The sequence below is a fragment of the Mangifera indica genome, chromosome 2 (assembly GCF_011075055.1).
Source record: "Mangifera indica cultivar Alphonso chromosome 2, CATAS_Mindica_2.1, whole genome shotgun sequence".
Lineage (NCBI taxonomy): Eukaryota > Viridiplantae > Streptophyta > Magnoliopsida > Sapindales > Anacardiaceae > Mangifera > Mangifera indica.
The window spans coordinates 22,106,876-22,128,509 of record NC_058138.1 but is presented as its reverse complement, the minus strand read 5'-3'; the positions used below and the strand labels follow the sequence as shown (position 1 = coordinate 22,128,509).

The following is a 21,634-nucleotide window of genomic DNA, read 5'->3' as shown; positions in this document are numbered from 1 at the left end:
AATATATCAGTAACTTGATTTCTTGTCTGCACATGGACGTCTATATCTTCCCATTTTAACATTTGTTTCACGAACCATGTGGCAATATAACTCAATGTTTTTCGTTCGTTTGTGATACACTAGGTTTGAAGCAATATGTATGGTTGCCGGATTATCATAGACCAACTTAACAAGTTCATAGTGTTTACCATGCAAGTCTCGTAAAGGGCTTGCTTTTTACTTTCCTAAGTCACGAGAGCTTCCCAAGAAATATGCTTAGATTATGCAGAAAGTCTTTCAATGACTCTTGTTTATGCGTGCCCACTTGGATGAATGCCCTAACAAGAATACTGGCCACAAATAGAGGGTCAAAGCCAAGAGTGTAATCCAGCTGAACTGCTTTGAGTATTAGTTGACTTAGAATTCAATTCAATAACTTTAGGGATAACTTAGAACTTGAGTTTAAGCTCTTTAAATGGATGAGATTTTGGCTTAAATTCAAGACAAATTAAATTTACTCAAACTCAATTCAAAAAATTAATTTAAACCTCTTAATTTTTAAATTATTATATTTTAATTTTAATCTATAATTTATATATTTATCAATTATTTTTATATTTAAAATTTAAAAATAAAAATTTAAAAATTTAAAAATATAAATATATGATTTAAAATTTTTTTAAGTTTACTTAGGAATTTACTAAATTTTCTCAAACATATTTACCCCCTAGACTCTCTTCAAAGATCTTGATTACCATGTCAAATCATATGGGGCAGAAGTTGCTCCTAAAGTGCGAACAAATAGGTGAAGCAGCTCTTTAATGGACAGACCCCAGACACATGGGATAAGCAGAGAGAACCTTCAAGATTTCGCATCTTGAATGATGTCAAAATCAATTAAAGGGTGGACACATGGAAAGAAAAAAAGGGTTTACAATTTCAAAGCGTAAAACTTTGGCAATAGAATATCCTAGAAGTAAGAGAGGCCACGTTCCTTCATCGACCCAGACGCAACATCTTCTCCAATGTAGCTTTTCACCTTTAACCAGTGCTTTTCTCGTCAGTCAATTTAGCACTCGGCATATGCTATGGCATCTTCTGCTTTTGTGGACCAGATTGGGACACCTACTATGAGTTTTGCCCCGGCAAGTTTTGTAATGCCAATGGCCAAATTTTTTGGTCCTCTGTGGCCCTGGATTGTGTCATCCAACTGTTAATTGGTTTCTGGCTGTTGGCCACAAGGAAAGCTCAAAATTTTTCTTGAAACTTCTATGATCTTTTTCAGAATTCGTTAACTTACAGAAAGAGAGAGAGATTATTTCTAAGCTATAAGGAAGATGACACTTTTTGTTCCCATCCAAAATGCAAGAAAAATAAAAGCAAAATCATCTTCATATCACATACTACGAGTGTAGTACAAGTACTCTAGCCAAATTATATTTACAACCACAAAGGGCTTGCCTTCAACAAGAGCAAACCAACAAACAAAAAAAGATTTGCTCTTTAAATACCCTTGAGATTAACAGGCTAGGATCCAAAAAAAAAAAAGAAAAATCCAAGCGCCTGCAATTCCTTTGGAACAAACATACAGTATGATTTTACATGAAAGAAAGAACACAACATGGAGCTGTACAAGGGTAACAGAAGAAGTTGGGGTTGGCAAAAACTAATCACATCAAACATCATCTCCCGGAAGCAACCAATGGTTTATCTTTACTGTCTTGAGTAGAGTTTAAGGTTGTTGAAGGAAGAGGTAAGGGGAGATCGGAGATTGTGTGAGGCCTGACTAAATCTGGAACTGGTAATTCTTCTTTGCCAGGGACATGTGTTGGCTGTGGTTTTGGTGTGTAGTTGAAGGAAAGATCTTTGTTAGCAGCCAATGCAATGAGTTCTTTCTCCTCCAACCCTTTCGTTGGCTCGAGGCTGCATCGGTCAGTAGCATGCTTAGCCAAAGCATCTTTGAATTTCTTGATCTGTGAATATCAAAGGTCACATGAAGAAACTAAAACCATCAGTATGGTGGAAAGGTAAATATGCGCAAGATAAACAACTAAATATTGGGCCAACGAAAAAATGAGCACAAATGAATCATCTTGTAGACTATGGCAACATGATGTTAAAGAGTAAAATTATAAGCAACAAAAATGGATCGATGCTATAAAGAACTATGCGATCTTGTAAAATCAGCATTGTCAACATTTTAGTAAAAAGACCAAAACCTATCTTAAAGAATTGGGAAACAACGGATAGTTGGACTCACCGTGGCATTAGTGCAGCTAAAGCTACAAAGTCGACCATGAGCTCCTCTGTAAAACCGGAAAAACGGCAGCACATGAACATTAAGACTATAACACATGGATTTGTGCTCCTCATAATTCACCTGAACAAACTGCACATCTGGGTGCATTTCTGCAAATTGACATATCTAACACAAGCCAAAACCCATTCACAATTATAATTACTACTTTATACAAATATAAACATGAAATTTTAGACATAAAGCTACAAACACAAACATGCATACGTTTGAAGATTGTACCTTGGGGTGGAGAGCTTTGCAGCCACCACAACCAGGAGAGAAAAAATCAACAACAACAAGTTTGTCCCCGGCATTCAAAACGGAGTCTACTAGATCTTGTGCAGAGGTCACCTCTTTCATGTTTGTTTGCAGCCCCTTTTCCCACCACTTTTGTGATTTCCCTATAAGGCCGATATGCTGGTCGAATCGAAGAAGAAAATTCCATTTAATTCATAGTAATTACTGTAAGATCAAAATCAGACATACTCAACCAAAATCAATACAAGAAGATTATTCATAGGAACTTTAACATTGTGATAATAAAGGAATCTGAAACAACTTAAATTAAAAGAGAACAAATATTTTTTAATTGAAATATAGAAATTTGTTACCTACCCGTGCTTTAATGGAGACCTTTGAAGAATTTCCTCTTCCGGGCAAGCCCTTATTCTCTTTGAAAACAACTCTCTTTCTATTAAAATCACTGTTTAAAGATGAAGAAAGTCTCAGAGCATGCGATTTCAATTTCACTGGAAAACCCCTCATAGAACATGAACCAGCACAGCTTTCTGGGATCAAAGAGAGGCCTTTACTGTGTTGATGAGGATTGATGTAAGAAAACAGATTTGATTTGGCTAACACATCAGCCATCTTTTCTCTCAACAAAAAAAAAAAAATCCCCAAAACAAAGAAAGCAGTCACACTGGAAACCAGATGGAAGCAGCAAGCAGGAACAGATTTCTGTTGAAAGAAATAATTTTTATCGTGCAAATTACGTTGTTCAAAGAGAAACCAACGAATGGAAACAGGAGTAAGTAAAATGATTGGATTTAGCTGCTTAAAGAACAGAAACACAGCTTTTCTTGATTTACGAGAAACAGTTTCAAAGAAGTCATCGAAACAAACGCAAGACAGCGAAGAAGCTCTATTATATGGAAGGCTATTTTGACAGCAATAATCTTCTCTCTGAAAACAAAGAAAACAGTTTCAATGAAGAAAATGGCGACAGCTGTTGTTCAAAGGTTGAATTTTATTGTTTTCTATTTCAGTAAAAGCACCCCGTTGTTGAAAAGCAAAATCAGTTTGCTTGTTTTATTTAAAAAAAAGAAGGTCTAATCCTGAACGTCAATCATTTAATCATACTGCATCCAACGGTAAGAAAAATTTACTAACGTCGGGATATATATGGATGAGGTTTATTTAAATATTTTTCACTTTTTTCCGGTTTTCAAAAGAGGAATGGCCAATCCTGGCCGTTGATTTCTTTATTGGACTGGATCTAACGGTGAGTATAATTTTCTGATGTTTGAGGATTTTTGAGGTGAAAGATAAATGGATAAGGTTTATTTATTTATGGTGAGTGGTTGATGACGTGAATAGTGTACTAGGTGACACGTGGTGGCAGGAAACCTAAGTAATTGAAATTTGGATATGATTTGGATAAAAGGCCGGTGATCTGCCACCTTATTTCTCTGCGTGGGGCCAATTCTAGTAAAAAAATCAGTTTTTTATTTTGTCAATTTTTTTTTTTTGTTTTTGTGCTTGTGCTAGACTTGTAAAAGGACCGACTGGTCAACGGCCCAGCTTATGGGAGTGCGACCGTGTCAGGAGGGTCCAGCCCACAGGTCATTCTGACATAATTAAAATTTTTAAAAATTAAAAAAATAAATTTATATAATATCTTGGATCGACCCACTAAAAAGTTCATGAATAAACCGGTGATTATGACTTGGTTAGAGGAACAATTTGAGTAGGAAGCGATCTTTAGTCCCAATTTAAACCTTAAAATGGGAAAGGAACTACTTGAAATTAATGAATTGAATAAAATTTATTTAGCGAAATATTTAGTTTGAAAATTCTAGGCAATTAAAATTAGTCAAAGAGTAATGGGAAATTGAACAAAAATTAACCACAAATATGAAAGATTGAAGACCACATTCACACGAGGCGTTTGGGAGTTTACAATGTTGAATTGAAGAGATCCAAATTTTATTTTTAATTTTTGAAAAATTCACCATTTAAAGTACAATAGAATTTTCTTTTTTTAAATAATTTTTGTGTAAAATATAATATAAATAAAATAAGTCAAATTTGTCCAATTAACACATCATTTGAAAAATCTGAAGTGGGCTTTCTTAATTTGTGTCCTACAGGATCAGGGCCAAAACCCAGGGAAAATGCAATTAACTCACAACTTAACAATAAAACCTCAGAAAGAATCTTCAGCTTCTACTGGGTAACTGGGTAGTCTGGAGGTTTTGAGTTTGACAAAAGCACTTCTACAATCATTCTTATTCAAAGAATCTTGGTTCCAAGTGATTCTACTCAACCAGAATGCTTCTCTCTGTTTCACCAGCAAGATTTTGCTCACTTCCCCTTAATACCCACCTTCAAAGACAGCCCATTTATCACACAACGCCATCTCCCAATAAGACTGCATTGTTCACCAGAAACTCCAAGACTCCTCATTTCGTTTCCATTACAAAATGCACAGCTAATAACAATACTGTTTCTCTATCAGTTGCTTCTCATGATGTTAATGATTTCAGTGATGATGAAGTTGGCGTGCAACAGAAACCTCAGGAGACACAAGGAGTAAAGGAGAAGAGTTTCTGGGGTGCTGTTAGTTTGATCGTTGGTACAGCTGTAGGGCCTGGCATGTTGGGTTTGCCAGCTGCAACGATAAGATCAGGCTCACTTCCTTCAAGTATGGTTATTCTTCTGTCTTGGGTTTACGTTATTTCGTCAATCATTCTTGTTGCAGAGCTGACTTTTGCAGCCATGGAAGAAGATGGTGTTGAAGAGGTGAGCTTTACTGCTCTTGCAACAAAAGCATTGGGAAGTCATTTTGGTGCTTTTGTTGCCTTGGTTTATGCAAGCTTGAGTTTTTCTTTGTTAGTGGCTTGTGTTTCAGGCATTGGTTCACTTGTCTCTCAGTTCTTTCCATGGATGAATTTTGTGTTGGCTCATGCTTTGTTTCCTCTGGGGGCTGGGATTGTAATTGGGTTCTTCCCTTTTAAGGCCATTGATGTTGCAAATAGGTTTTTATGCTTCCTTATGTTTTTCTCCATAACTGCACTTGTGGGAATTGGTTTATCTGTGGCTAGAAGAAATGTATTAGGTTCCTTCGCTTATGCCTCCTGGAGTCTTTCATCAATTTTGCCTGCTATACCTGTAACAGTACTCACATTGGGGTTCCATGTTATCACTCCTTTTATTTGTAAGATTGCTGGGAACACTGTATCCGAGGCTCGAAAAGCAGTATTGATTGGTGGGGTTATTCCATTGATTATGGTTCTTTCTTGGAATTTGATTGTTTTGGGGCTTGCTGGGACTAACGGAGATGCTTCCTCCAAAGACCCCATATCCCTCTTGCTTTCAGTTAATCCTTCTGCTTTATCTGCAGTTCAAGGCTTTGCATTTGCTGCTTTGGGTACTAGCTTCATAGGATATGCTGTTAGCTTGCCAAAGCAGCTTGTTGATACCCTGGAGTTGATTTTTGGGAAAGGGGATTCAGTAGAACATAATAGCCATAGGTCTCAAGTGGTTTCTAATCAAGATAGAATTGGAAAAGTTGGATTTGTAACTTACTCAGGTGAGAGTGATCTTGGAAATATTGGGAAAATTTCATTTAATGGCTCAAGAAGTGTTGGCACCTCAGAAGATAAATCTATATCAAGCATATCTGGGCTGAATGTATTGGAAAGATTTGTAATGCTACTTGTTCTGAGTCTTCCAGTACTCATAGCATCATTCTTCCCCTCAACCTTCTCAAGAGCTCTAGATTTTGCTGGGGTTTATGCAAACTGCTTCTTGTTTGGAATTCTTCCTCCAGCTATGGCATACATACAGCAATCAAGGAAGAAGCTCAGGTATTGCTTAGAATCTGAAATATAGATAACATGTGCGAATAAACATAAAAATGCATTAAACTTTCAGCTAGTGGAAATAGCTTAACAGTGAAAGAATTTTGGCTTACAGTGACAACCTTAAAAGCAGATAAGAAGATATAAATGGTAATCTCAACATGCTATCCCATGTAGTTGCACATCCATCTCATTCATATTAAAAGCAAAAAGTTTTCTCTAGGTTAAGCAGTTAAATTATTTCATGCACTAATCAAACAGTTGTACATGTAGCACATGTATAATGGATATTGATATAATTTTTCAAAATAAATATTTTGCTAGAAGCCTTCCCATTCTAGAAGACCTGAGCCTTGAATGAGTTACTTTCAAGTTTTTGTTCTAAAAAATGTTATCATTCTTGGCATTCATCAAGTCCCACTATGATCTCATCAAATCAATCTAGAGCCTTTCTTTGTTTTGTGATGTATTTCACAGACTAAGAGATAACGACTTCCCAAATCTGTTACCTTCTAGCTATATGCTTAGTATAAACCATGATAGAGTAGAAAAATAATTGAAGAAAACAGTTCATTTAGACAACTACCTCCTTCATAAGATGGTGAACTTTGACATGAATTGCAAGACCACTTCCAATAATTGTCTAATTACAGTTTTCTTTATTGAATATGACTGACTGCATCTAAAAGGCTTACTTGAATTTTCAAGGTCATCCATCCTGCCTGGAGGAAATGGTGCACTTTTGCTTCTTTTCAGCATTGCTGTAATTTTGGGGATTTGGCATTAGATGTTAGATCTAATATGGTAGTTGTGTCCTCTGCACAGGTCTAAGATGACAATGACAATAACTGTCTGTATAGTTTAACTTTAGAACCTTTGACAGGTAAAGACATGTATTGCAATTCAACAGTTATTGAAGTCTAATATAATTCACAGCATTTGTGGCAGAAGGATTGGGAGGGTACGTTTTAAATGAAATAAAAATTCATCTGTCTCTTATTATGAAATGAAATTTCCCAAGCCATTATGGCTGAGACATTCATGAAGGAATTGTAGAGTTTCACTGTCAATATTGCATCTTGTCCCTTTGGATGCCTGAGATACATATCTAATGTTGGTTGTGAGAATGTCTGGTAACATTATTCAACTATGTATCATTTTCATTTCCTCCGTACTGTTTCAATCAAGTAAAGCAGAAAACTTGGTGTGATAAAAGCAGAAAACAGATTTGCAATCAAGAATATAAGGATTGAATCATGATGCCCTGGCTTATGAATGTAACTAATATGAAAAATTGATGTATGAGAAAGACAATACCTGGTGAGGAAGGGATTACTTATGGCAAATGTTTTGTAATTGAAATAAGCAAAAGCATAAATATATTCAGTTCCAATGAAAAATACAGTAGGCAGATATTGAAATGAAAGAAGCTTATACATATCTGATGTGCTGAAAAAATTTCAGTACGATCTCAACTCTGGAAGAATGAAAAATGCCAATTACTTCAACCAAGTTCTGTCAACCCATTTTTGGCAATGCATGAAGAGAAAGCCTTGTTTTTCCAGAATTTCACTGGCACTGGGACAAGGCAGTGAACACCTAGGAAGCTTGTACCACACATCACAACCTCATGCGTTCTTGGAAGAAATGAATCCTTTCATCAATTAGGCACAGAGGTTTGTAGCATAGTCGAAAAGTAAATGTGTAACAAGGCAGCATTCTGAAATAAGACAGCTTTAGGATTCCCCTATGGAAGCTTGTTTAAAGTGATCCTGGCCTGCTCTTGTTTAAACTCTAGAGCACACGAGGGTAAGACCCAGCCTGACCAGACCATCATCATTCATTTTCACTATCAGCTATATCATGCTATGCCCAGGAAGTTTGAAGGCATTCCTCACATCCATCACACTTCTCAACCTCTCCGCATCCCCAAATCTTCCAACCCCAGCAAGAATATTATACATAAGCACATAATCCCCTCCATATCCTCTCTCCATCTCCAATATCTTCCTTGTCACTCTCTCACCCATCTCAGCATTACCATGGAAGCTACAAGAACCTAAAAGAGTCCTCCAAATTATCACATTAGCCATCTCACTAGGTATCTCCAAAGCAATCTTCTCTGCTTCCTCTAACCTCCCCGCTCTTCCCAACATGTCTACTAAGCACCCATAATGCTTAATGTTTGGTGCAACTTGACACTCCTTAACCATCTTATCAAAAAACCTGAGCCCCTCCTCAACTAATCCTCCATGACTACAAGCACTCAAAACACTCAAGAACGTCACTCTATTAGGCTTCAAACCAACTTTCTCCATCCTTTCAAATTCTTTCACCGCTTCTTTGCCCATCCCATGCATTGCAAATCCAGATATTATAGATGTCCAGGAAACCAGATTTTTCCTCTCGGCAGCTATCTCCTCAAAGAATCTTGATGCACTTGCAATGCATCCACATTTAGCATAAGTATCTATCAAACAATTTGCAACACGTATATCAAATGAAAAAACCCCTCTTTTCACTCCATACCCATGAACCAATTGACAGCTCTTAATATCCCCATTTTTCCAAACAGCCGGTAAAATAGCCAGAATAGTTATCTCACTAGGTTCAATAAATTCACACACAACCATCCTTCGAAACAAAGCTAGAGCCTCACCATACCGATTCATTCTAGTGTACCCATCTATTATCCCGGTCCATGACACAACACTCCTACAAGGCATCTCTTCAAAGAGCGAACGTGCAAGCTCCAACTCACCCCATTTTATTAAACCAGTGATCATTACATTCCAAGTAACTAAATTCCTTTCAGGCATTTCATCGAACAGTTTAGTACCAGCCACCAAAAAACCTAACGAAACATACATGTTAACCAAAGCAGTGTTCACATACACATGAGATTCATAACCCACTCTAATTATAACAGCATGAAGCTGCATACCCATATTCGGAAAGCTTAAAATAAGACAAGTTTTGATAAGGGAAAAGTAAGTGAAGCTATCAAATAAGGGTGGGCATGAATGGTTAGAATGTATATACATTTGTTGAAGTTGCTTGTATAGCAAGAAAGTTTGTCGAGGAGCCTCAGAGAGGGAGTAGCAACGAAGAAGAGTGTTGAAGAGGAGGGTAGAGTCCTGTAATAGAGAGTTGGTGGTGAGTAAATGAGAGTGAACTTGTTTGATGGTAACGAGGTTTGTTGTGTGGTCTTGTAAGAGAGTGAAAAGTTGTTTTTGTTTATCTTGCTGGTGTTGTGTGAGATTGAGATGGGCTTGTGATGAAACAGAAGCGAAGTGTTCTGATTTTGTTCTGTTTACTGAGTTTGTTAAGTAAAGAAGTGGAGGTCTTCTAAACCTCAACATGGTTTACTAAGTCGTTTTGAAATTCGCAGTGTCTAAATTGGTTTCATGGTGGCAGTACACCATTCAATTTATACCGTGATTGTTCAATGTCACTAGAAAATCTTAAAGTTATGACGAAATTTGAACAAACAAGTTTCTATATATTTTAGTTAGTAGGGCCAATTTAAGCTAAGTCTAATCAAGAAGTATTTTAAACTTGGCTCGAATCCTTAATGTAATTTAAGATAATATTGTCAACATAGTAAATAGTATCACTGAAAAGATAGACAAACTAAATTTGAACCAAACTTTTGAATTGAAACCTTACCTTAAATTCAATTCATTAAAGCCGAATGTAGATTCAAGCTCAACCCAACTTATCCACTCATATTTTAGTACTTTAAGATTCAAACAAATATTCGTATAGGTCTTTTTATCAGTAGGATTGATGGTTGCTTGCACGCAGAATTTCTTCATGTACCCCAGAAATAGGAAGATATAACTGAAATTAACTAACTGGGCTTCAATATATGATTCTGACATGTAGTTCTTTCTATTTACACTAACATGGAAGTTTCTTACAATGGATAAAAAAAATTCAAGAGGATTTTTCCAATACCCTTGTGATTTGTGAATGATGCAATGCAGTAGAAAGTCCGAGTCTCCTGCTAGCTGCTGCAGTGATTTGGGAGATGAAACTGTTGTAGCAATACTGGTAATAAGAACATCAACAAAGAAATGCTTCTAACAAGAGGTCAGACTTGGCTTAAGCAGGGGAAGTGTAATAAACTCTGCATCATTCCTTTCATTGACCAATGAACATGTTCATACCCACAATTATGGAGAAAATGGATAGTTGCGGACAAAGCAACAGCATCCTTAACACTTCTGCAGCAGTAGGATTGTCTTGTTTACAGCAGTGGCATACGAATCTGCATCCCATCCCATGCATCTGCCCGTGTAAAAATATTTGCCAGGTTTAGACAATGCAATTACAAACACAGAGCAGAAAGAGAGTTGATTTTCCAGCTTCTGTTTGCATTAGTGCGAGGCTGATGCAACTGAGTTAATTATATTGACACAAATCACAAGTTGCATCAATTCTCCGAGATTAAGTGAGATTTGTTCACACCGCAATTGAGTCAATGAAGAAGTGCCAGTCATTAAGAAAACATTTAATCTAAAATTTGACATATATTCAGTCCGGTTTGATCGAATCAATGACTAAGGAGCTGTTTTGTCAGAAATGTGCGCACAAAATCCCAAAATTCTTAGGAGTCGAGTATATGTTTGACAATTTAACCCTGTAACTTAACCCTGAAGCAGTAAACTAGTGTCAACATAATAGCAAATTACATAATGCAACAGTGAGAATCAGTATCTATAAAAAAACCACTTAAACTAGTTCGATGACATAAGAGTATTATCATCCATAAGAAAACAGTAAAACGAGAAAAATGTGGATGAATACCTTCCAGTTGAGCAAGGACAAACAGAGGAAGAACCATAGTGAGAGAAGAGTCGAGTAAGAGTGTCATGAGTAAATGCTTCAGGAAGGTGCTTAACCGAAAGGGTCACCAATTCTTCTGTTCCCAGAGGTCCCGAATTCATTTCTTGCGCATTTTGAAACCCAGAAGGCACAGCAGCCATTGACACCATCAAATGCAAAATACCGGGAATATGAAAGAAGAAGACCGATCAACCCGGATGGGCTATGGGTTGGGCCTCTGATGCGAACTTTTATCTGTCTGAGGAAGCCCAAATCTGACCTAACAGCATTTAATTCAAGTGGAATTCGTCCTGAAATTTCTTTATCTAGAACTGGATTTATTCTATTTAAATTCGATTCGAATCTAATCTTAAAAACCCATTGTCACAACAAAAACTTCGTAACCAATGTTGGATTTGGATTTCAAGTCCAGTGAAGGTGTCCATGGGCCGAATCAAAAGCCCAATCGAAATAATTGAAAAATGTCTCTCAACTTCTGCTTGGTTTTACATTTTTTTTTTTTAAGAAAATAAAATTACAAGAGCAACCAGTTATATATTATTAATAAAAAAATATAGAAAATAAGCGATTTTGTAATACAAAATAATTACCTAGTTTCATTAATTTTTTAGAATAATAATAATATTTTTGCCTTCAATTAAAATAATAACTAACTTTAAAGTTTATTGTGTTATTTTACGAAAATATCATTATATTCAGTTATATTTACAATGTGTCATCATCGCCCCTTCTACTATCCATATTGCCACCAACACCAATTAAAAGCTTAGATTTCGATTATTGAAACTATGGATCTCAATAATTTCACTTAAAATTAAGAAATCAGTTTCTAAATCTAGAAAACACCTACCTCTAGATCAGTTGACTCGTTCGCAACGTTGCTCCTGCAATGTTTGATCGAAAGTGGAGAAGTAGGTCATACGTATTACCACACACGACATCCATAATGTTGAGTATGAGGAGTCGCCAATTGGTTGTAATTTCTCTTTTATCCCCTTACATTTAATTTAATTAAATTAGAAGATATGAAATAAAAATAAAAAATTATAATATTAAAAGAATAATAAATAAGGCTGATAGTGTCAAGACTGATCTCATTTTTTCGAGAAAATAAAGCTTTCGCTCTCCTTGTAAATCATCCTACCAATAATTGGTGTCTCTAATCACCGGCCGTCCCACGTCTAAACACTTGTTTTTTTTTTTCAACTCTTCTACAATTGGTGACTGCAGAACAAAAATTAAGGATAATTTTTCAAAGGCATCGGGATAATCCGCGTCAGCCCCACACGTCTCAGAATAGTTAGTTGATGTTGAAAAGGGGCCCTGGCCTGTTTGACAAAAAGTGTTTGATTCATGTGCTTAGTAGTTGTAGTTCAGATTGCATCAATAGAGATTGACATCTCAATTTATTACCAACCAATCATATAACATCCAATTCATTTTTTTCAGGCATCATCAAAATAAATGTCTACTTTTTCATCATATCATCAGTTTAATAGATGATGAAATTGGTGCCCACAATTTTCTTTATAGGATAATATAGTAATTTTACTTCACTTAATTATTAAATTTAAATTAAAAATAAATTTAATAATTACATTATCTAATTAAATACAAACTTGGTGAATAAATAAATAATTATTAAAAGTTTGTATATGGTGAAGGTTTATTTAGAAAACTTTAAGGAATTGTAAGTGAAAAAGCAAAATTCCGAATTAGGAGTGAGTGCTTAATGGCCATCTCAATCTCAAGTCACCATCCCTTCCAGGCACGTGGCGTTCATCAAGCGGATATGGAATAAGATGACGACCACACTACGTGATTTGATTACGACTGGTCGTTTGCCTTGTATTCTATCTTGATGTGAGGGACAAGATTTTTTTATGAAGCTTCGTAATTCGAGCTAACGGACATAACCGCTGCTTTCAGGGATGATCCAGTACATTCCGGACTACGCTACTGTCTGAGTGCGGTTTTGATCGACTTTGATATCGGGAACATATCAGGCCACTCATGTCTCCATTCTTCTTTTTTTTTTTTAAATTTTATTTTATCAATTATCATCAAATATCATTCACACAATAAAAAATAAAAAAGTTATAAAATTATTTTTATTCGATTTACACGGCTTTTTCTTTTTTTTTTTTGGGTTGAGGCATGCTGAACCAGATTATATTCTTTCTTTCTACTGTGTTTTTTTTTTTTTTAATGGAGTTTCAATTTTTACATATAAATAAATATATATCATTCTAAAAATGGGGATAATTTTGACATATTTATAATCTTTTCTTCTTTTTCATTGATATATTATAATGATTCAAAGATTAAATTCATTATTATAAACGAGACAAATTCAAATTAATTTAATTTGTTTAGTTCATATGAGCTCGCAAATTGGGATACCAGCTTGCAAGTTGTGATCATAATTGCGACACCAATTAAAGTTGTGTTTCGAGATTTGACTTTGGAGTGCTTAATTCGATCGCATAACATGTGATTCAGCGGCAATGAACGTTTTGCATGAGATGGAATTATATTATATGTATTATAGCATGATTCCAATTTAGCAGAAACAATGTAAACTCTCTGGTCCCGAATCCCTTTTTAAGAAATCACATGGGGCATGCATTAACTTTACTTGGATTCATTCTATACCAGCACTTTAGAAAAAGAAAACCATGGAAATTAATATCAAGTAGGCAGTCGGAAAAGTCACGACGAATCCATCCATCCATCCATCCATCACCTTCACAAAATTAAATGATTCACTTCATGTGGTCACAGTATTTGAAAAAAGTTAAAAACAGAAACAGCTCGGATCTTGTAAACTTCTAAGAAGTTTCCCGTTCACCTTCTTCTGAATAATCGGTAATATTTTTCAACCATGACTTATATACATTGTTGAAACAAACCACTACAAGTTTATGCTTCCTGTCGGTGTTATCTGATGAACTTGCGTTTGTTTCTGTGTGTGTGTATATATATCCATTAATTTGTCAAGAAGATGGTAAGTGATTAGGTAGAAGTTTGATTCAGAGAGGTCAATACATTGACTTTTATATTAGTGAAATCATATATTATATTGTATCGTATATATGTGTAATAAGAGTTGGATTCAATTCGATTTAAACTAAATTTAAAGCTAACTCAAGTTTGAATCAAATCCATAATTCTTAGTTCGAATTCTTTCTAGCTGATGCATATAGTCACTAAAAGGTATTGGCAAGATGAAGATAGTCATTAAAGAATTTAATAATATCATTAACGTAATAAATAATATCATTAGATAAATAAATTAGATAATCTTGATCCAAACTATTAATTAAAATAGTTCGAGCCAAATATTGGATCAAGTCCACCCCTAGTGTTGTAATAAGGATAAAATTAAGTTTTTTAAATTGGGTATCAACCCTAATAATTGAAAGGAAGATGGGGTGTCACCGTGTCAGTGTGTTACCATCACAAAATTATATTTGTGTATAAATAAAATTAGGAATGTTAATAAGAATTAATAGGTACTTAATATTAATAATTGTTATATCATAATTAAAATTTTATTGTTTGTCCTTGATTATATAACAAAATGAACATGATGATCGATGACCTAAAAGTCTGTTAGCTTGTCCAACCTAGTTATTGATAATTAATATGTAATTAAAAAGGATAGGTAATTTATCTATTCACTAATCCACATTTGCGACGATTTTTTTTCATGTTATTATTTAGTAATTCGTACAGCTGAATCCGCTCGTCGCATTTTCTGTGCAATTTAATTCATTTTCTCAGTCAACTACCATATTTATCCATGATTATGTCATTATAGTTTGATAAAAAGACAAGGAACGTTTTTCCTGTTTTTGTAAGAAACCAGAAAAGAATATGTATATATCACTGTTCAATCAATTCTTCGTCGTGAAGATATATATTCATGGTAAAACTTTATATTTTCTTACTTATTTTCAAGAAATTTTCATTGTTTTTCATGTGGGTTATTTGAACTAACAATACTAACGGCGGTGGACGGTGGTGGTGGAAAACAGCGGGAGGAAGCTGCGAAACTGGTTTTCGTGCGGGACAACAAATCCGTGGAGGGATGTGATTGGTTTGTGTTGCCATGTTTTCATGCAACAAATCAGTATTTTCTTGATTGAAATAAAATAATGAAGAGGAGAATATTCTTGGTACTGTTTTTATTATTGGTTTTCGATTATTTATTCCTTTCTGCAATAGAATATGGAACAAGGTAGCCATAAAGGGCGGTTAACTTTCCTGCAAGTATGAAGATAAGAGAAAACTTTGCTTTGAATAGAAAGGAAAATTAAATCCATCCATCCATCCATCGTATACACATGATGAACCTTTCTTCTCTTCCAATAACCGATTCCCATTTATTCATTTATGTCTTCATTTAACACGTATAAAATTTTTTTCTGATTGATTTCTGTTATATACAGACGTTGATGACTCCATTAAAGGAGCATCAAATTGAAAGCAATGGACCTACCAACTCTTTATTTCCAATCTCATCAGAATAATGATTATGGTATCGGATAAGAACATGGGTACAGTTCTATACAGAGAATAATACTTCTAAATTTAATAATCTGAAACCGCGTTTATTTACAGAAAACGATCGATGATGATGAAGCTGATAAGTTCCTGTTATGTTGTTTTCACTTTGATTATTTTAATCTACTTTCAACTCTCAAGAGTGGCATCTGCTCCATGGATTCAGGGCATGATGCACGTGATTTCATCATCCTTTTAATCTCAATTAACAAGTTAATTATTAACTAATTAAGCTTGCTCATTCAACTAATTCTTTCTGATTAATAAATTCATTCTTCTTCAAGCTTTTTGAAAAAATCTTGAACGAAGTGACTGTAAATGATGTAAACATTGCTGTTGCCTCTTCAAAATTTCATGAAAGAAAGAGAAGAAACAAGAAGAATAAATGCACTAACATACAGAAAGAATAGATTAATATTTCCAGGGAATCTTTCGCTGCAGTTTAATCACTATACAAGTAATTCAGAATCCAAATCACATAGACTGATCCTAAGAAATTAATTACGAAACAAACAAGCTGATGATTAATTAATTTAATGATAATCGGTGGATTGAAATCGTTCATGATCAGTATAGTAATCCTCCCAACAGAAGCCATCTAGATCAGCTAAGGAGCAACCAACTGAAGGACCTTCAAGATCTTCATAAGATTTGTTGCCTGCCAAGTCTTGCTTTGATACAACTGATGATATCTCAGTGTTGTTCATGTCTGTGCTAGGTCCAGTGTCTTGTGAGCGGCTGACCATGGATTGATTCGATGAAAACTGCTCCACTTTGCACTGATTGTTCTCCATTTTAGGCCTTTCATTGCCGGCTGCTAATGCCTGTAAAATCACCTGATCGGGGGCGGTGACACCGGAACCGGGCAAGCTTGTTGCACCAGAATGGTTCCTTAGTCCTTGGTGCAAGTAGACTGCAGGATTTGGAATGTACTGGTGTGAGAAAAGATTAGGATTTGATGAGATTGGTATTTGAGGGTAAAAATTGGAGGTTTGTGTTTGGTAATTAGTACTATTTGCAGGATGAAGAAAGGCTTGGTTGTTGTTGCTGTTGCTGTGAAGGTATGAGAGGTAATTTCCATCTGAAGATCTTGATGTCGAAGCAGTATTGATGGCTTTGGATTCATTTTCATTATCTGTGAAGCTTGAACCAGGTTTGCTGGAGTTGTAAGCAGGATCCATGAGAGGTGGAAGTGAAGAATAATCCAATAAATCATCACCATAAGGGTTGATCCTCAAAAGGCCTGAAATTGGAGGACTCTTCTTGATCCCTGTGTTCTTGTGAAAAACCCTACACACAACCCATTCATCCTGAAATATTGAAGGAAGCAAAACACAGTAATGTTAGTTACTACTCCATGTTCTACAAAATTCAGCTCACAGAAGCAGAATTTGCCGAAGCAAATAAGGAACTGCCAGGAGGCCCCATGAAAGATGACTTTCAACCAACACAAAAAAGTTAGTAAAAAGGATAAAAATTGAAAAAGACATCATCGTCATCATCATCATGTACATGTAAATCTTTTAATTGGGGATAAAGAAAAAGAATGAAAACAAAAAATTCAGTACCTGAGCAGTTTTGGGAAGATTGTAATAGGAGAGTTTGCCTTCTAATCTATATTCATGGATAACCCAATTGGTCTTCTCTCCTTTAGGAGCTCTTCCTTTGTAGAAAACAAGAGTCTTCTTCATCCCAACAAGGCAGCCTTTTCCCTTATAAATCTCTTTATCTTTACCAGTAGCCTTCCAATATCCAGCTTCAGTAGCTCGATTTGTTCTCATCCCAGTTGGATATTTTCTGTCTCTTTGGCAGAAAAAGTACCATTCTTTCTCACCCATCTTTGCTTTCTCTGCACAAAATACAAAACTTAAATTAGAAACAGGAATAAAAATCAAAACATACAGAATTAGAAAACCTCCATAGCTATAGCTCCTTACTAGGCAAATCCCACGGTTCACACTTATTCAAATCGGCTTCACCAATCGCACATGCAGCAAAGCCGCTATTCATGACTTTCTCAGTGAGATAATGAGAAATTATCTCTTCATCGGTGGGGTGGAAACGAAACCCGGGTGGCAACTCGATCAAGTCGTCTCCTTTGTTCACAACAGTAGCTTCTTCCATATGAACAATACACAGAAATTTAGAGAGGGTTGTGTGTATGTATATATTTGCAGAAGAAGGCAATAACAACAGAAAATTATAGAAAGCAGAAGAGAGGAAGAGCGGTTAAGAAAGCAGAACAAAGTGGAATAGGAAGGCTTAAATAGAAGAGCTTGAAGAAGAAAAAAAGCCCAAAGCAGCGAGGTGATGAAAGAAGATACAACAGATACGTAGCCTGCAAGGCACTTCCAAAAGAAGCCTTACCGTGACAGAGACTTGATTAAATCGAACAAATTTTAAAATTTAAATTTATTTTTATAATATTGTTCAGCTATATCTACCTGTTTGTTTGAAAATCAATCCGCGAAATTGGAAATTATTGGTTTAGGAAGGTTTCCACCTCGGCCTGGACAGAGCAAGAAGAAGAGGGACCCATTGGTAATTTCATACTCCTTTTACGTTCATCCTTTCTCCTTTATTATCTTTTTCCCGAAATTATCCCCTTTTACAAATACACCCCACTTTTTTCCATTTACTTTTTATCCGTCAACTTTTTTCAAGCCTGAAACGTGCGCAATTATATTAATTACAATGTCAGCAGATTCCTTGATGGCCGTACAATTGGTTGAATGAAACTATATGCATGATATTTTATATATAATCTCAGGTAATAATTTTTTATTTGAGAAATATAATTATTTATTTTTTATTTTAAAATTAATTAATCACATATTATTATATTAGGTATATATAAAAATTTGTATATTTTATTTGTATATTTTATTTGTATATATAATATTATTTTAATTATTATTAATATATTTAATTGATATATTTTTTTTAAGGATGAATTAGAATCAAGTCAATTTTAAATAATAGTCAAATTAAGTTTGGTCTGAATTTGAAATGACAAACTCAAGTTTAAGTTCAAATTAACTTAACTAAAAAACAGTGATATTAGAGAAGATAAAAAGTTCGTTGAAGAAGAAAAAGGAGAAAAAAAATCATAAAAAACTAATAGTCTTAGAAAAGAATTGTTGATAAGCCTTTGAACTTGAGTCACACGATTGAATTAGAGTTTCAATTTGAGTTTAATTGGTTCAAACTAAACTTAGATGCAAATTCAAACCGGTTCAAGGAGTCAAATACAAAATAATATTAGTTTGAATGAATTTGAATTAGATATTATAAATTTAATATAAGTTTAAATCAACCCAAACTCAGTTCAGATAGAACCTACGTTTAATTTTAGTTCCGTTTTTGTCCTTGAAGAGAACACCATTAATCTGAGGTTGTAAAAGATAATATACAAAATTAAAGGCACCAACAAGTGGATTGGTGAATTTTATAATTGAAGTTTAATCATGGAAATAATGAATTTGGCCATTTGGGGAAGGTGTATGTATATATATTAACGTTGAAAAGGTATACCAATATGTAGACTACTTGGAATTTATACGTATGACTGTTTGACTGAGTGACTCAGTAAACAAATCCAATTTGGAATGAAGGGATGAAAATAAAATATGCCAAAAAAGCAAGACCCATTTCCAATGGAGAGAATTTAGCGTTACAAATTAAGAAAGTCGAAAAAATTTTGAATTATGTAAAAATAATTATTATTTTATGAGATGCCGCCTCTCTAGCTTACTTGCTGGCTTTTCTCATTTTAGGTTCTACTTATAGACTTTTAATTTTACTTGTTTTTTATACAGATTTACAATTTTTTTATACAGATTTACAATTTTCTTCCCCATTTATTTGAATAAGTAAAAACATTTTTAAGTTCATATTGTTTGTCAAATAGCCAACAAGTGAGAAAATGGGTTATTGTTACCCATCTTTTTAGACCCGAATTATTTATTGACTTGTTCAAACGATTGGTATAGATTAGGGATAAGCACGACACAAAGTAAAATCAAATATCTTAATTTTTTTTTTTGTTCTTCTTGTATCCTTGATATACAATTGATGAAAAATTTATATCCTTACGGAATAATGTTTTCTCTATCTTTTTCTCTATCCTTACGAGAAAAATTTTCCTCTTCTTTAATTGACAATCCCTTTAAGAAAATAGTTATTATATATCTGAACATATTAATAATAGTAATTTAATATTTTAACGATGTATAAGAGAGATGATAAATCAAGAAAGGGACATGTTAAAGATACATTAATCTTCATCTCAAATTGCAATAATTTTAGTGGTTCTCGTCTTCATTCCTACAAAAAATCTTTTTTCAGTTTAATAAAAAATAAGTTAAAGACTTAATTTATTGAGTTAAATTGTTGTCTCCAACCTTACTTGAATGAGCATTTGAATAATATTTAATAAAATAAAATTATAATAAACATTATTTAATATATTTTCCTATCCAATAGATTGGGGTTATGGTAAAATATACACTAAAAAACAATAAACCCATTAATTAATTCTAAAATTTAGGATCATAAGCACTAAAATAGAAAACCAAACAAAATTAACGGAAGAAATTCCTAATTAGGGTAATCTGCCCCACTCGTAGGTCCTTCATTATATTAACTCAATTAAAAAAAATATTGTTTTTTTATTATAATTTTTATTTTTTAATGGGTCAACCGGAAACAGATGAAACTTATTTTAAACTCTGAATCCAAAGTTTCCATCCACAATAATTATTAAACATTGAAAAGCTCTACACGGTCTTTCAATGGTATAATTAACTTTAAAAGTAATTAAGTATTAATTAATCTAAATTAAATCACATGTTACATATGGAATGACCTAATATTTTCGCTTAAAATTAGCCATGTTTCCAATTTAATGACAAAGCCAAGCGCGGCCTTAGCTGGAAAACGTTCAACATTCCGGCGCCCACAACGTGGAAATCCACATCGAATTCTTACCAACTCTCGTTGCGTTTGTGGTAGCATAGAATTTGTACACAACTTCTTCGACAGTATTATATTATTGTTAATTAATCACATAATTAGATGTTCATACGGCAGCGTTTAAGTGTTTAATCATAATTTGAATTAGGTTGTGCGGGCCATCCCCCACGTGGTGACAGTTGAGGCGAGTTGGATCTTACTTTGCCGCTGATGAGGTCAGCCCCCTAGATGTTTACATCACTGTGCCCATCTGATCTTGCCACCTCATCATTGTTTTTAAGATTTGATTTAATGGGAACTTGTCGAAATTATGAAGGGTAATCATTTGTATTATTAAAATATTCTATGCAAAAAAAAATTATTTTTTATTTTATTTTAAAATCATTTGATTACAAAATATATAAATTAACCAAAAATATATATTATTTTTATACAATTTTTTTCGTAAGAAAAATGATGAAGAATCCTCTTAACATTTTGTGGCAAGACGTACATGACTAAATTAGATTAAAATACAGTAAAAATATGAGAATATTCAATTATAATACAAATTTAGGCAGACGAATCTACCCATGGAATACGGGAAATAAAAAATAATAATTAAAAAAAATCTTAAAAGAGAGAATAACGTGTGGACCCGACACCGGGACAACTCTCTTTTACTTAAACTGTTGGCTTTCGGCCGAAACGGAATAGCAAAGCCAGGAAAAGTGGCTTTAGAATGAGATTATTTCCATTTTACCCCCTCATTTATCAGTACTACACTTTTCCCCTAAGTAGGTGTCTTAAATAATGATTCACGTCCTTTTATTAGTATTCCGTTAAAGATTTTTACTGGTTAGTTTAACGGATTAACTGTAAACTAATATAGTATATT

At 34.3% G+C, this 21,634-nt stretch overlaps 4 protein-coding genes across 4 annotated transcripts; 1 reads left to right on the top strand and 3 right to left on the bottom strand.

The window, feature by feature from the left end:
• Positions 1-1,353: 1,353 nt before the first annotated feature.
• Positions 1,354-3,563, bottom strand: LOC123208756 (thioredoxin-like 1-1, chloroplastic). The gene is made up of 4 exons (XM_044626270.1): positions 2,894-3,563; positions 2,519-2,695; positions 2,240-2,404; positions 1,354-1,952 (listed from the first exon to the last, which is right to left on the bottom strand). Exons 1-4 carry the CDS (start codon positions 3,146-3,148, stop codon positions 1,662-1,664), a joined length of 888 nt encoding a protein of 295 aa, XP_044482205.1. The 5' UTR covers positions 3,149-3,563; the 3' UTR covers positions 1,354-1,661.
• A 1,127-nt stretch (positions 3,564-4,690) lies between these two features.
• LOC123208754 (tyrosine-specific transport protein) lies at positions 4,691-7,370 on the top strand. Its single transcript, XM_044626268.1, has 2 exons — positions 4,691-6,369; positions 7,072-7,370. The coding sequence occupies exons 1-2, from the start codon at positions 4,832-4,834 to the stop codon at positions 7,148-7,150; spliced, it is 1,617 nt and encodes a 538-aa protein (XP_044482203.1). The 5' UTR covers positions 4,691-4,831; the 3' UTR covers positions 7,151-7,370.
• Positions 7,371-7,684: 314 nt separating this feature from the next.
• On the bottom strand, positions 7,685-9,819 carry LOC123208755 (pentatricopeptide repeat-containing protein At1g09220, mitochondrial). The gene has a single exon (XM_044626269.1). It carries the CDS (start codon positions 9,723-9,725, stop codon positions 8,220-8,222), a length of 1,506 nt encoding a protein of 501 aa, XP_044482204.1. The 5' UTR covers positions 9,726-9,819; the 3' UTR covers positions 7,685-8,219.
• A 6,360-nt stretch (positions 9,820-16,179) lies between these two features.
• LOC123200906 (NAC domain-containing protein 87-like) lies at positions 16,180-18,073 on the bottom strand. The gene is made up of 3 exons (XM_044616290.1): positions 17,721-18,073; positions 17,352-17,632; positions 16,180-17,093 (listed from the first exon to the last, which is right to left on the bottom strand). Exons 1-3 carry the CDS (start codon positions 17,905-17,907, stop codon positions 16,317-16,319), a joined length of 1,245 nt encoding a protein of 414 aa, XP_044472225.1. The 5' UTR covers positions 17,908-18,073; the 3' UTR covers positions 16,180-16,316.
• Between the last annotated feature and the right edge of the window lie 3,561 nt (positions 18,074-21,634).

Coding starts and splice junctions, on each gene's coding strand:
- LOC123208756 (XM_044626270.1), bottom strand. CDS start 3,148: ATGGCTGATGTGTTAGCCAAATCAAATCTGTTTTCTTACATCAATCCT. Junction 2,696..2,893: donor AGGTCTCCATTAAAGCACGG/GTAGGTAACAAA, acceptor CGATTCGACCAG/CATATCGGCCTTATAGGGAA. Junction 1,953..2,239: donor TTAGCTGCACTAATGCCACG/GTGAGTCCAACT, acceptor TGATATTCACAG/ATCAAGAAATTCAAAGATGC.
- LOC123208754 (XM_044626268.1), top strand. CDS start 4,832: ATGCTTCTCTCTGTTTCACCAGCAAGATTTTGCTCACTTCCCCTTAAT. Junction 6,370..7,071: donor CAATCAAGGAAGAAGCTCAG/GTATTGCTTAGA, acceptor TGAATTTTCAAG/GTCATCCATCCTGCCTGGAG.
- LOC123208755 (XM_044626269.1), bottom strand. CDS start 9,725: ATGTTGAGGTTTAGAAGACCTCCACTTCTTTACTTAACAAACTCAGTA.
- LOC123200906 (XM_044616290.1), bottom strand. CDS start 17,907: ATGGAAGAAGCTACTGTTGTGAACAAAGGAGACGACTTGATCGAGTTG. Junction 17,633..17,720: donor TGAACCGTGGGATTTGCCTA/GTAAGGAGCTAT, acceptor TATTTTGTGCAG/AGAAAGCAAAGATGGGTGAG. Junction 17,094..17,351: donor ATCTTCCCAAAACTGCTCAG/GTACTGAATTTT, acceptor TCAATATTTCAG/GATGAATGGGTTGTGTGTAG.